This window comes from Zophobas morio, unplaced genomic scaffold (assembly GCF_036711695.1).
Source record: "Zophobas morio isolate AGI-343-1 ecotype UQ-CSIRO unplaced genomic scaffold, CSIRO_AGI_Zmor_V1 ptg000500l, whole genome shotgun sequence".
In the NCBI taxonomy this organism is placed as follows: Eukaryota; Metazoa; Arthropoda; class Insecta; order Coleoptera; family Tenebrionidae; genus Zophobas; species Zophobas morio.
In genome coordinates, this window is record NW_026972603.1 from 26,877 (window position 1) to 43,125 (window position 16,249).

At 29.0% G+C, this 16,249-nt stretch overlaps 1 protein-coding gene and 1 pseudogene across 1 annotated transcript; both read right to left on the reverse strand.

Annotated features, from left to right (window-relative positions):
- Nucleotides 1-3,839: 3,839 nt before the first annotated feature.
- LOC135121121 (NADH-ubiquinone oxidoreductase chain 2-like) lies at nt 3,840-7,943 on the reverse strand. The gene is given in 2 exon segments (XM_064045437.1): nt 3,840-4,493; nt 7,940-7,943. Coding segments are annotated over 2 exon segments (618 nt in total). The 3' UTR covers nt 3,840-3,879.
- A 2,217-nt stretch (nt 7,944-10,160) lies between these two features.
- LOC135121122 (cytochrome c oxidase subunit 1-like) lies at nt 10,161-11,564 on the reverse strand (annotated as a pseudogene).
- Nucleotides 11,565-16,249: the final 4,685 nt, after the last annotated feature.

Sequence of the window (16,249 nt, forward strand, 5' to 3'; positions counted from 1 at the left end):
GTTATACTTTTTTTAGGAGGTGATTTAAATTCTTTTATTTTTTTTGTTAAGTTGGTGTTTGTATCATTTTTTTGGTTATGAGTTCGTGGAACTCTTCCTCGGTTTCGTTATGATAAGTTGATGTATTTAGCTTGGAAAAGTTTTCTTCCTTGTTCGTTAAATTATTTGTTTTTGTTTTTGGATTAAAGGTGATGATTTTTGTCCTTTTATTGTAGTTAAAAAAATTTAGTATAAACTAATAGAAAATTTTTGTTTCTTTCATATATTTTCAAAATATATACTTGTTCAAGTTCATTAGTTAATTAATAATTTTGTCTCAAATTTTGAATGTTAAAGGGTTAATAATGTAATATAGAAAGTATAGGACAGTAAGGGTTTGTCCTGTAATAATGTAGGGGTCTTCTACAGGTCGGGCTCCAATTCAAGTTAATAGAATTACTATTGATACTATTGATCAAAAAAGAGTTTTGTTTAAGGGATAGAACTGTCTTCTTGTGAATTTTTTTTTGTTTGTGAAGGGTAGGATGTATAGGATGGCAATTGACATTGCTAAGGCGATTACTCCTCCTAGTTTGTTAGGAATTGAACGGAGAATTGCATAGGCAAATAAAAAATATCATTCTGGTTGAATATGAACGGGGGTAACAAGGGGGTTAGCTGGTGTGAAATTGTCTGGATCTCCTAATATATAAGGATGGAGAAGTGAAAGTGCAGTAAGAGTTAATAATATAAGAAGAAATCCTATTACGTCCTTGTATGAAAAATAGGGGTGGAAGGGAATTTTGTCAATGTTTCTATTAAGTCCTAGAGGGTTATTGGATTTGAACTATATTTCAACGTTTTTTGATGGTTCTGAGCCACCAAACACACTTAAAGCATGCAGAATCGACTCAGAATAGGAAAAGGAGACGTTTAGGTCAATTTTATGCATTCTGGCGTTCGTAGATACAAGAAAACTGTTAAAATTCTTCAGAAACGTCACTTTTGAAGTGTTTTCTTGTACTTTTAAGCCAATCAGATACCCTACGGGCTCGGAAAGTGCAACGAAACCATCAAATTTTAGCTAGAAACTGTATTTTTGTCGATTTTTATTGAATTTGAACTATATTTCAACGTTTTTTGATGGTTCTGAGCCACCAAACACACTTAAAGCATGCAGAATCGACTCAGAATAGGAAAAGGAGACGTTTAGGTCAATTTTATGCATTCTGGCGTTCGTAGATACAAGAAAACTGTTAAAATTCTTCAGAAACGTCACTTTTGAAGTGTTTTCTTGTACTTTTAAGCCAATCAGATACCCAACGGGCTCGGAAAGTGCAACGAAACCATCAAATTTTAGCTAGAAACTGTATTTTTGTCGATTTTTATTGAATTTGAACTATATTTCAACGTTTTTTGATGGTTCTGAGCCACCAAACACACTTAAAGCATGCAGAATCGACTCAGAATAGGAAAAGGAGACGTTTAGGTCAATTTTATGCATTCTGGCGTTCGTAGATACAAGAAAACTGTTAAAATTCTTCAGAAACGTCACTTTTGAAGTGTTTTCTTGTACTTTTAAGCCAATCAGATACCCTACGGGCTCGGAAAGTGCAACGAAACCATCAAATTTTAGCTAGAAACTGTATTTTTGTCGATTTTTATTGAATTTGAACTATATTTCAACGTTTTTTGATGGTTCTGAGCCACCAAACACACTTAAAGCATGCAGAATCGACTCAGAATAGGAAAAGGAGACGTTTAGGTCAATTTTATGCATTCTGGCGTTCGTAGATACAAGAAAACTGTTAAAATTCTTCAGAAACGTCACTTTTGAAGTGTTTTCTTGTACTTTTAAGCCAATCAGATACCCTACGGGCTCGGAAAGTGCAACGAAACCATCAAATTTTAGCTAGAAACTGTATTTTTGTCGATTTTTATTGAATTTGAACTATATTTCAACGTTTTTTGATGGTTCTGAGCCACCAAACACACTTAAAGCATGCAGAATCGACTCAGAATAGGAAAAGGAGACGTTTAGGTCAATTTTATGCATTCTGGCGTTCGTAGATACAAGAAAACTGTTAAAATTCTTCAGAAACGTCACTTTTGAAGTGTTTTCTTGTACTTTTAAGCCAATCAGATACCCTACGGGCTCGGAAAGTGCAACGAAACCATCAAATTTTAGCTAGAAACTGTATTTTTGTCGATTTTTATTGAATTTGAACTATATTTCAACGTTTTTTGATGGTTCTGAGCCACCAAACACACTTAAAGCATGCAGAATCGACTCAGAATAGGAAAAGGAGACGTTTAGGTCAATTTTATGCATTCTGGCGTTCGTAGATACAAGAAAACTGTTAAAATTCTTCAGAAACGTCACTTTTGAAGTGTTTTCTTGTACTTTTAAGCCAATCAGATACCCAACGGGCTTACGGGCTCGGAAAGTGCAACGAAACCATCAAATTTTAGCTAGAAACTGTATTTTTGTCGATTTTTATTGAATTTGAACTATATTTCAACGTTTTTTTATGGTTCTGAGCCACCAAACACACTTAAAGCATGCAGAATCGACTCAGAATAGGAAAAGGAGACGTTTAGGTCAATTTTATGCATTCTGGTGTTCGTAGATACAAGAAAACTGTTAAAATTCTTCAGAAACGTCACTTTTGAAGTGTTTTCTTGTACTTTTAAGCCAATCAGATACCCTACGGGCTCGGAAAGTGCAACGAAACCATCAAATTTTAGCTAGAAACTGTATTTTTGTCGATTTTTATTGAATTTGAACTATATTTCAACGTTTTTTGATGGTTCTGAGCCACCAAACACACTTAAAGCATGCAGAATCGACTCAGAATAGGAAAAGGAGACGTTTAGGTCAATTTTATGCATTCTGGCGTTCGTAGATACAAGAAAACTGTTAAAATTCTTCAGAAACGTCACTTTTGAAGTGTTTTCTTGCACTTTTAAGCCAATCAGATACCCTACGGGCTCGGAAAGTGCAACGAAACCATCAAATTTTAGCTAGAAACTGTATTTTTGTCGATTTTTATTGAATTTGAACTATATTTCAACGTTTTTTGATGGTTCTGAGCCACCAAACACACTTAAAGCATGCAGAATCGACTCAGAATAGGAAAAGGAGACGTTTAGGTCAATTTTATGCATTCTGGCGTTCGTAGATACAAGAAAACTGTTAAAATTCTTCAGAAACGTCACTTTTGAAGTGTTTTCTTGTACTTTTAAGCCAATCAGATACCCTACGGGCTCGGAAAGTGCAACGAAACCATCAAATTTTAGCTAGAAACTGTATTTTTGTCGATTTTTATTGAATTTGAACTATATTTCAACGTTTTTTGATGGTTCTGAGCCACCAAACACACTTAAAGCATGCAGAATCGACTCAGAATAGGAAAAGGAGACGTTTAGGTCAATTTTATGCATTCTGGCGTTCGTAGATACAAGAAAACTGTTAAAATTCTTCAGAAACGTCACTTTTGAAGTGTTTTCTTGCACTTTTAAGCCAATCAGATACCCTACGGGCTCGGAAAGTGCAACGAAACCATCAAATTTTAGCTAGAAACTGTATTTTTGTCGATTTTTATTGAATTTGAACTATATTTCAACGTTTTTTGATGGTTCTGAGCCACCAAACACACTTAAAGCATGCAGAATCGACTCAGAATAGGAAAAGGAGACGTTTAGGTCAATTTTATGCATTCTGGCGTTCGTAGATACAAGAAAACTGTTAAAATTCTTCAGAAACGTCACTTTTGAAGTGTTTTCTTGTACTTTTAAGCCAATCAGATACCCTACCGGCTCGGAAAGTGCAACGAAACCATCAAATTTTAGCTAGTAAACTGATCATGTGGCTAGCGATATTATTGATGTAGATAATATTCATGCGATATGGTTAATTGAGGAAAATGCAAGAATTTTACGTAGGCTAATTTGATTGAACCCTCTAATTGTTCTTGTTAAAAGTCTGATGATAATGATTGAAACAAGGAAAAGTTCATTTAGATTAATATTTATAATTAATATTATTGGGGCAATTTTTTGTCAAGTTAGCAGAATTAAGGAATTGGTTCAATTTAAACCTTCAATTACTTCGGGAAATCAGAAATGGAATGGGGCGGCTCCTAATTTTGTTATTAATGCAGTTGTAATTATTATTGAAAAATAAAAATTTATTAGGGGGTTAATAAATTCTTGAGTTGTCAATGTTATTATAACTGCTATTAGTAGAATTAAGGATGCTATTGCCTGTGTAATAAAGTATTTTATTGATGATTCTGAGGAAAATATGTTTTTTCTGTCTGAAAATAGTGGGATTACTGAGAGTAGGTTAATTTCTAGTCCTATCCATATTCTTAATCATGAGTATGATGAAATTGCAATGAGAGTTCCTATGATTATGGAATTAATAAATACAATTTTATAAATTTTAATTAAAAAGGGAAAGGTTTTACTTTCATTGACAGGGTATGAACCTATAAGCTTACTTAGCTTACCTTTTTATATCTTAGTATAAGACGTATAAGGGTTTTTGATGCTCTAGGAAATAGTTTGATTCTATTAGATATAATGAAGGTATTTTTATACATAATTTATTCTATCAAAATATTCCTTTTATCAGGCACTTCATTGTTAAAACTTTATGTATAAAAAAAAAAGTTCAAGGGAGAAGTTAATTGGGGTGAATTTTTGGTTTTGTTATTATAAAATTGTTAAAAAAAAAAAAATGTAATTTAAACGTTTTTTTTTTTTCGGGGTCATTTTTCCTGATTTTATATTAACTAGGGCATTACTATGATAATTCAGAAATTTTTTAAAAAAGTTTTGTTCAAGGGTGCTCAAATAATTAAAACTTATTAAATAGTAGAGAAGAGTATACAATAATATATACATGACGTAAACTGATTATTATAATGAAAGTATATTTGTATGTAGGTGTATTTAATTATTATATAATACCAATTTATATACTATTCTTATTTAATAATAAAGACTCTAAAAAAAAGAGAGAGAAATTTAATAAAAATTAAATATTATCATTAGATACTTATATTATTATATAATAAATTATTTATATATATATAATTCAATTATAGAATAGTATCTTTAATAATAATAAATTTATCTAATGTTAATTGGATACTCATAAATTATTTATATAAAAAAAAAAACTACTAGCTTTATATAATAAAAGCTTTATAGAATAGGAATTATATCTAAATACGGTTATTATTACGTTTTATTTTTAAATAAGTAATTATAAATATAGAGTTAGAAATTTGTTGTTTATAATTAAATAATTAAAGGGGGCGTGAAAAAAGTCTAGGGAGATAGTTCATTTAGGGTTAGGTTTGGGCGGCGTGTAAGAAAAGTTTTATTTTGGCTTAGGGTTTTTCTTGAGGATTGATATATATATAAGTTTTAGCTTAAGTTGGTTTTAGATAGAAATTTGAGTTTAATTGGTAGTATATAATTTTAAATTTTCATTATTTTGAGATTTAGCAATTGTTCTTAACATAAACAAAATTTGTGCCAGCAGTAGCGGTTATACAAATTATGTAAGTAAAACTTTTCGAGATTAGTTAAAAGTTAATTTTTTGGATTATAATTTTGGTTTTTTAGGTGAAATTTAAAATTGAATTATTTTCTATATTAGTTTTTGAGGCTGTAAAATTTGTTTGTAGACTAGGATTAGATACCCTATTATTTCATATGTGAATTTTTGTTCTTTGATTATTAGTAGTTATGGTCTTTAAAATTAAAAAATTTGGCGGTATTTTAGTCTGTTCAGAGGAACCTGTTTTTTAATTGATGGTCCACGATAATTTTTACTTTAGTTTTTAATTTGCATATCGTCGTTTATAAAAATTTTAAGAGAATAACAATTTTTATGATTTTTGATTATAAAGTATTTCAGATCAAGGTGTAGTTTATATTAAAGTTAAAATGGGTTACAATGATATAATTTTTGGCTTTTTCATTTAAAATTTAAATTAAATTGGATTTGATAGTAAGTTCTTTATTTATGGGAATTGATTTAGCTCTAAAATATGCACATATCGCCCGTCGCTTTCATTTTAAAGTGAAATAAGTCGTAACAAAGTAGGCTTATTGGAAAATGAGCCTGGAATGAACAAATTAGAGCTTGAGAGAAGCGTTTTATTTACACTAAAAAGTTAATTGTGAAATTCAATTTAATTTGAGTTTAGGGTGTTGTTTATTTTATTGTTGTTAAATTTTTATTGGAAATATATTAATTTTTATTATTTTTATTAGAAAAAATTTTGTTAACTATAGTTTATTGTATTGTAAGAGATTTTCTTTTAATTTTTATAAGTAGATTTAGTTTATTGTACCTTGTGTATCAGGGTTAATTAATTTAGTATTAAATATTTAGTTTTCCCGAATTTAGAAGAGCTATAAGTTAATTTATTTTGTTGTGGAATAACCATTTATAATTGATTTATAGTAGTGAAATGTTATTCGTTTCTAAATTTATCTGGTTTTTTAGGAAATTAATTTAATTATTTTAATATTAGGAAAATTATTTATTGTTATTTTTTTCTTGTTATTATGTAATGCTTAAGGGGATGAGCTTTTAAGTAAATTTTTATAATTTTTTGTTTAGTAAATCTTATGTAGGATTAGAATTTTTTATCATTAGGAGGATGTTATAATTGAAGATTTATTTTATTTGTTTTATGTTTATTTTAAATTTTTACTAAAATATTGGTTTTAATTTTGTTTGCTGTGTAATAATGATTAAATTAGTATATATTTTGTGTGTGAGTAAATTTGTTTTTTTAGACGATAAAAAGGAACTCGGCAAATAATTGTTTCCACCTGTTTATTAAAAACATGTCTTTTTGTTGTTGATTTAAGGTCAGGCCTGCCCAATGATTATTTAAATGGCCGCAGTACTTTGACTGTGCAAAGGTAGCATAATCATTAGTTTTTTAATTGGAAGCTGGTATGAAAGGTTTGATGAGAAATAAGCTGTCTCTTTGTTGTAATTAGAACTTGATTTTTGAGTAAAAAAGCTTAAATTTTATATAAAGACGAGAAGACCCTATAGAGTTTTATAAATTTAATGAGTATATAATAGGTTTTTAGTTTTTTATTAAATTTATTTTGTTGGGGTGATATAAAAATTAAATTAACTTTTTATTATTTTTACATTAGTTAGTGAGTATTTGATCCTTATTTTTGGATTATAAGATTAAATTACCTTAGGGATAACAGCGTAATTTTTTTTGAAAGTTCTTATTGATAAAAAAGTTTGCGACCTCGATGTTGGATTAAGGTTAATGAGTGGTGTAGCAGCTGCTTAATTAGGTCTGTTCGACCTTTAAAACTTTACATGATCTGAGTTTAGACCGGCGTGAGCCAGGTTAGTTTCTATCTTTTATTATTTTAAAATATTTTAGTACGAAAGGACCATTTATTTAAATTATATTTTTATTTTGAATTCTATTATTATTTTGGCAGATTAGTGCGATAGATTTAGAATCTTTTTATGTAATTTAAATTACAAATAATATTGGTTTTGAAGGATTTATTATTGATTTTAATTTCTTTGGTTTTATTAATTATCTGTGTTTTGGTGGGGGTTGCTTTTCTTACTTTGCTTGAGCGAAAGGTTTTGGGTTATATTCAAATTCGTAAGGGTCCTAATAAGGTTGGTTTTATTGGGTTGTTACAGCCGTTTGCTGATGCAATTAAGTTGTTTACTAAGGAACAAACTTTTCCTGTTATGTCAAATTTTAATATTTATTATTTTTGTCCTGTCGTTAATTTATTTATTTCTCTTTTCTTGTGAATGATGATGCCTTTTTTAAGAGTGTGTTTAAATTTTAATTTATCTTTATTGTTTTTTTTGAGAGTTTCTAGATTAGGAGTTTATACTATCATAATAGCTGGATGGTCTTCTAATTCTTCTTACTCATTGTTGGGAGGTTTACGTTCTGTTGCTCAAACTATTTCTTATGAGGTGAGGTTGGCTTTAATTATAATATCTTTTATTTTTTTGTCTTTGAGTTTTAATTTGCTTGATTATTATTATGTTCAGAATTATGGTTGATTTATTTTTTTGTGTTTGCCTCTAAGTTTAATATGGCTGATTTCGGGATTGGCTGAAACTAATCGTACTCCTTTTGATTTTGCAGAAGGTGAATCTGAGTTGGTTTCTGGTTTTAATGTTGAGTATAGAAGAGGGGGTTTTGCAATAATTTTTCTTGCTGAATATGCAAGAATTCTTTTTATGAGAATAATTAGAGTTATACTTTTTTTAGGAGGTGATTTAAATTCTTTTATTTTTTTTGTTAAGTTGGTGTTTGTATCATTTTTTTGGTTATGAGTTCGTGGAACTCTTCCTCGGTTTCGTTATGATAAGTTGATGTATTTAGCTTGGAAAAGTTTTCTTCCTTGTTCGTTAAATTATTTGTTTTTGTTTTTTGGATTAAAGGTGATGATTTTTGTCCTTTTATTGTAGTTAAAAAAATTTAGTATAAACTAATAGAAAATTTTTGTTTCTTTCATATATTTTCAAAATATATACTTGTTCAAGTTCATTAGTTAATTAATAATTTTGTCTCAAATTTTGAATGTTAAAGGGTTAATAATGTAATATAGAAAGTATAGGACAGTAAGGGTTTGTCCTGTAATAATGTAGGGGTCTTCTACAGGTCGGGCTCCAATTCAAGTTAATAGAATTACTATTGATACTATTGATCAAAAAAGAGTTTTGTTTAAGGGATAGAACTGTCTTCTTGTGAATTTTTTTTTGTTTGTGAAGGGTAGGATGTATAGGATGGCAATTGACATTGCTAAGGCGATTACTCCTCCTAGTTTGTTAGGAATTGAACGGAGAATTGCATAGGCAAATAAAAAATATCATTCTGGTTGAATATGAACGGGGGTAACAAGGGGGTTAGCTGGTGTGAAATTGTCTGGATCTCCTAATATATAAGGATGGAGAAGTGAAAGTGCAGTAAGAGTTAATAATATAAGAAGAAATCCTATTACGTCCTTGTATGAAAAATAGGGGTGGAAGGGAATTGTGTCAATGTTTCTATTAAGTCCTAGAGGGTTATTGGATTTGAACTATATTTCAACGTTTTTTGATGGTTCTGAGCCACCAAACACACTTAAAGCATGCAGAATCGACTCAGAATAGGAAAAGGAGACGTTTAGGTCAATTTTATGCATTCTGGCGTTCGTAGATACAAGAAAACTGTTAAAATTCTTCAGAAACGTCACTTTTGAAGTGTTTTCTTGTACTTTTAAGCCAATCAGATACCCTACGGGCTCGGAAAGTGCAACGAAACCATCAAATTTTAGCTAGAAACTGTATTTTTGTCGATTTTTATTGAATTTGAACTATATTTCAACGTTTTTTGATGGTTCTGAGCCACCAAACACACTTAAAGCATGCAGAATCGACTCAGAATAGGAAAAGGAGACGTTTAGGTCAATTTTATGCATTCTGGCGTTCGTAGATACAAGAAAACTGTTAAAATTCTTCAGAAACGTCACTTTTGAAGTGTTTTCTTGTACTTTTAAGCCAATCAGATACCCAACGGGCTCGGAAAGTGCAACGAAACCATCAAATTTTAGCTAGAAACTGTATTTTTGTCGATTTTTATTGAATTTGAACTATATTTCAACGTTTTTTGATGGTTCTGAGCCACCAAACACACTTAAAGCATGCAGAATCGACTCAGAATAGGAAAAGGAGACGTTTAGGTCAATTTTATGCATTCTGGCGTTCGTAGATACAAGAAAACTGTTAAAATTCTTCAGAAACGTCACTTTTGAAGTGTTTTCTTGTACTTTTAAGCCAATCAGATACCCTACGGGCTCGGAAAGTGCAACGAAACCATCAAATTTTAGCTAGAAACTGTATTTTTGTCGATTTTTATTGAATTTGAACTATATTTCAACGTTTTTTGATGGTTTTGAGCCACCAAACACACTTAAAGCATGCAGAATCGACTCAGAATAGGAAAAGGAGACGTTTAGGTCAATTTTATGCATTCTGGCGTTCGTAGATACAAGGAAACTGTTAAAATTCTTCAGAAACGTCACTTTTGAAGTGTTTTCTTGTACTTTTAAGCCAATCAGATACCCTACGGGCTCGGAAAGTGCAACGAAACCATCAAATTTTAGCTAGAAACTAAATTAGCATTATATATTACTCCAATAAAAGAAATAATTGATCCGATAGAAGAAACAATATTTCACATGGTATAAGCATCAGGATAGTCCGAGTATCGACGGGGTATACCTCTTAATCCTAGGAAGTGTTGAGGAAAGAATGTAATGTTGACTCCTACAAATATAGTAATAAATTGAATTTTGCATAGCTTAGGATTTAAGGTAGTTCCTGTGAATAAAGGAAATCAGTGAACTAATCCTCCTATAATTGCAAATACTGCTCCTATAGAAAGAACATAGTGGAAATGGGCTACAACGTAATATGTATCATGAAGTATAATATCAATAGATGAGTTAGCTAGTACTACTCCAGTTAGTCCCCCCACTGTAAATAAAAATACGAATCCTAGAGCTCATAATATTGAGGGAGAGTAATTAAGTTGTGTGCCATGTAGAGTTGCTAATCAACTAAAAATTTTAATTCCTGTAGGAACAGCAATGATTATAGTAGCTGATGTGAAATAGGCTCGAGTGTCAACGTCTATTCCGACTGTAAATATGTGATGAGCTCAAACTACAAATCCTAAAAGACCAATTGCTATTATGGCATAAATTATTCCCAGAGTGCCAAAAGCTTCCTTTTTTCCTCTTTCTTGTCTAATAATGTGGGAAATTATTCCGAATCCTGGTAGAATTAGAATATAAACTTCAGGGTGTCCAAAAAATCAAAATAGATGTTGGTATAAAATGGGATCTCCTCCTCCTGCTGGATCAAAGAAAGATGTATTGATGTTTCGGTCAGTAAGAAGTATAGTAATGGCACCTGCTAGTACTGGAAGTGAAAGAAGAAGAAGAACTGCAGTAATTACAACAGCTCAGACAAATAGGGGTATTCGATCAAAAGTTATTCCTTGTGGTCGTATATTAATAACTGTGGTAATGAAATTAGCGGCTCCTAAAATGGAAGAAATACCTGCTAAATGGAGACTAAAAATTGCGAGATCGACTGATGCCCCTCCATGAGCGATATTGGATGATAATGGGGGATAAACTGTTCATCCAGTTCCTGCTCCTCTTTCTACGATTCTTCTTATTAGAAGTAAAGTTAATGATGGGGGGAGAAGCCAGAATCTTATATTGTTTATTCGTGGGAATGCTATATCAGGGGCTCCTAGTATCAGGGGAACAAGTCAATTTCCGAATCCTCCAATTATAATAGGCATTACTATAAAAAAAATTATAATGAACGCATGGGCTGTGACAATTACGTTATAAATTTGGTCGTCACCAATTAGAGATCCTGGGTTTCCTAATTCTGCTCGAATTAGGAGTCTAAGAGAGGTTCCGACTATACCGGATCATGCACCAAAAATGAAGTAAAGTGTTCCAATATCTTTGTGGTTGGTAGAAAATAATCATTTATTCGGTAATATGGCTGAGATTAAGCGATAAATTGTAAATTTATTTACGGGTTTAGACTCTGTTACCAGTTTAAGAATAGAATTTAAACCCGTAAATAAATTTACAATTTTTTTGAAAGGTTTATGTTTCTGTTGTTTAAACTTATTTAAAAATAAAACGTAATAATAACCGTATTTAGATATAATTCCTATTCTATAAAGCTTTTATTACATAAAGCTAGTAGTTTTTTTTTTTCGTTTTGGTTTAATAGTCAATAATGATTTTAAATTGCAAATTTAAAGGTAAGTAATTTTTTAAACTTGAGTGCCAAGGCTTAGAATGTTTATTCTATTGGTAACTTTGAAGGTTACAAGTTTAATTTAACTTAAATCCTTATAAGATATTAATGATAAGGGTTGATAAGATTAAACTAAGTAGAGTAATGATATTGATTGTTATCAGGTTTTTGTTGTTGAATTTAATTGTAGATGTTTTTGGTTCGTTGATGCTAATGATTATGGAAGATATTATTACTCGAATGTAAATGAATAATATAATTAGGGTAGTGACGATTATTAGGATAGTAAGAAGAATGAAGTTGTTTTCAGTTATTCAGTTGATTACAATTCATTTAGGAAGAAAACCAATAAAGGGAGGTAATCCTCCAAGAGACATAAAGTTTATTATGATTGAGAATTTGGTTATTTTTCTATTGTTTATGATGTTGATAATTTGATTTAAGTAAAAAGATTTAGTTGTAGCGAATACTGCAATGATGTTAATATTTATGATTGAGTAAATGATGAAGTAAACTGATCATGTGGCTAGCGATATTATTGATGTAGATAATATTCATGCGATATGGTTAATTGAGGAAAATGCAAGAATTTTACGTAGGCTAATTTGATTGAACCCTCTAATTGTTCTTGTTAAAAGTCTGATGATAATGATTGAAACAAGGAAAAGTTCATTTAGATTAATATTTATAATTAATATTATTGGGGCAATTTTTTGTCAAGTTAGCAGAATTAAGGAATTGGTTCAATTTAAACCTTCAATTACTTCGGGAAATCAGAAATGGAATGGGGCGGCTCCTAATTTTGTTATTAATGCAGTTGTAATTATTATTGAAAAATAAAAATTTATTAGGGGGTTAATAAATTCTTGAGTTGTCAATGTTATTATAACTGCTATTAGTAGAATTAAGGATGCTATTGCCTGTGTAATAAAGTATTTTATTGATGATTCTGAGGAAAATATGTTTTTTCTGTCTGAAAATAGTGGGATTACTGAGAGTAGGTTAATTTCTAGTCCTATCCATATTCTTAATCATGAGTATGATGAAATTGCAATGAGAGTTCCTATGATTATGGAATTAATAAATACAATTTTATAAATTTTAATTAAAAAGGGAAAGGTTTTACTTTCATTGACAGGGTATGAACCTATAAGCTTACTTAGCTTACCTTTTTATATCTTAGTATAAGACGTATAAGGGTTTTTGATGCTCTAGGAAATAGTTTGATTCTATTAGATATAATGAAGGTATTTTTATACATAATTTATTCTATCAAAATAATCCTTTTATCAGGCACTTCATTGTTAAAACTTTATGTATAAAAAAAAAAGTTCAAGGGAGAAGTTAATTGGGGTGAATTTTTGGTTTTGTTATTATAAAATTGTTAAAAAAAAAAAATGTAATTTAAACGTTTTTTTTTTTTCGGGGTCATTTTTCCTGATTTTATATTAACTAGGGCATTACTATGATAATTCAGAAATTTTTTAAAAAAGTTTTGTTCAAGGGTGCTCAAATAATTAAAACTTATTAAATAGTAGAGAAGAGTATACAATAATATATACATGACGTAAACTGATTATTATAATGAAAGTATATTTGTATGTAGGTGTATTTAATTATTATATAATACCAATTTATATACTATTCTTATTTAATAATAAAGACTCTAAAAAAAAGAGAGAGAAATTTAATAAAAATTAAATATTATCATTAGATACTTATATTATTATATAATAAATTATTTATATATATATAATTCAATTATAGAATAGTATCTTTAATAATAATAAATTTATCTAATGTTAATTGGATACTCATAAATTATTTATATAAAAAAAAAAACTACTAGCTTTATATAATAAAAGCTTTATAGAATAGGAATTATATCTAAATACGGTTATTATTACGTTTTATTTTTAAATAAGTAATTATAAATATAGAGTTAGAAATTTGTTGTTTATAATTAAATAATTAAAGGGGGCGTGAAAAAAGTCTAGGGAGATAGTTCATTTAGGGTTAGGTTTGGGCGGCGTGTAAGAAAAGTTTTATTTTGGCTTAGGGTTTTTCTTGAGGATTGATATATATATAAGTTTTAGCTTAAGTTGGTTTTAGATAGAAATTTGAGTTTAATTGGTAGTATATAATTTTAAATTTTCATTATTTTGAGATTTAGCAATTGTTCTTAACATAAACAAAATTTGTGCCAGCAGTAGCGGTTATACAAATTATGTAAGTAAAACTTTTCGAGATTAGTTAAAAGTTAATTTTTTGGATTATAATTTTGGTTTTTTAGGTGAAATTTAAAATTGAATTATTTTCTATATTAGTTTTTGAGGCTGTAAAATTTGTTTGTAGACTAGGATTAGATACCCTATTATTTCATATGTGAATTTTTGTTCTTTGATTATTAGTAGTTATGGTCTTTAAAATTAAAAAATTTGGCGGTATTTTAGTCTGTTCAGAGGAACCTGTTTTTTAATTGATGGTCCACGATAATTTTTACTTTAGTTTTTAATTTGCATATCGTCGTTTATAAAAATTTTAAGAGAATAACAATTTTTATGATTTTTGATTATAAAGTATTTCAGATCAAGGTGTAGTTTATATTAAAGTTAAAATGGGTTACAATGATATAATTTTTGGCTTTTTCATTTAAAATTTAAATTAAATTGGATTTGATAGTAAGTTCTTTATTTATGGGAATTGATTTAGCTCTAAAATATGCACATATCGCCCGTCGCTTTCATTTTAAAGTGAAATAAGTCGTAACAAAGTAGGCTTATTGGAAAATGAGCCTGGAATGAACAAATTAGAGCTTGAGAGAAGCGTTTTATTTACACTAAAAAGTTAATTGTGAAATTCAATTTAATTTGAGTTTAGGGTGTTGTTTATTTTATTGTTGTTAAATTTTTATTGGAAATATATTAATTTTTATTATTTTTATTAGAAAAAATTTTGTTAACTATAGTTTATTGTATTGTAAGAGATTTTCTTTTAATTTTTATAAGTAGATTTAGTTTATTGTACCTTGTGTATCAGGGTTAATTAATTTAGTATTAAATATTTAGTTTTCCCGAATTTAGAAGAGCTATAAGTTAATTTATTTTGTTGTGGAATAACCATTTATAATTGATTTATAGTAGTGAAATGTTATTCGTTTCTAAATTTATCTGGTTTTTTAGGAAATTAATTTAATTATTTTAATATTAGGAAAATTATTTATTGTTATTTTTTTCTTGTTATTATGTAATGCTTAAGGGGATGAGCTTTTAAGTAAATTTTTATAATTTTTTGTTTAGTAAATCTTATGTAGGATTAGAATTTTTTATCATTAGGAGGATGTTATAATTGAAGATTTATTTTATTTGTTTTATGTTTATTTTAAATTTTTACTAAAATATTGGTTTTAATTTTGTTTGCTGTGTAATAATGATTAAATTAGTATATATTTTGTGTGTGAGTAAATTTGTTTTTTTAGACGATAAAAAGGAACTCGGCAAATAATTGTTTCCACCTGTTTATTAAAAACATGTCTTTTTGTTGTTGATTTAAGGTCAGGCCTGCCCAATGATTATTTAAATGGCCGCAGTACTTTGACTGTGCAAAGGTAGCATAATCATTAGTTTTTTAATTGGAAGCTGGTATGAAAGGTTTGATGAGAAATAAGCTGTCTCTTTGTTGTAATTAGAACTTGATTTTTGAGTAAAAAAGCTTAAATTTTATATAAAGACGAGAAGACCCTATAGAGTTTTATAAATTTAATGAGTATATAATAGGTTTTTAGTTTTTTATTAAATTTATTTTGTTGGGGTGATATAAAAATTAAATTAACTTTTTATTATTTTTACATTAGTTAGTGAGTATTTGATCCTTATTTTTGGATTATAAGATTAAATTACCTTAGGGATAACAGCGTAATTTTTTTTGAAAGTTCTTATTGATAAAAAAGTTTGCGACCTCGATGTTGGATTAAGGTTAATGAGTGGTGTAGCAGCTGCTTAATTAGGTCTGTTCGACCTTTAAAACTTTACATGATCTGAGTTTAGACCGGCGTGAGCCAGGTTAGTTTCTATCTTTTATTATTTTAAAATATTTTAGTACGAAAGGACCATTTATTTAAATTATATTTTTATTTTGAATTCTATTATTATTTTGGCAGATTAGTGCGATAGATTTAGAATCTTTTTATGTAATTTAAATTACAAATAATATTGGTTTTGAAGGATTTATTATTGATTTTAATTTCTTTGGTTTTATTAATTATCTGTGTTTTGGTGGGGGTTGCTTTTCTTACTTTGCTTGAGCGAAAGGTTTTGGGTTATATTCAAATTCGTAAGGGTCCTAATAAGGTTGGTTTTATTGGGTTGTTACAGCCGTTTGCTGATGCAATTAAGTTGT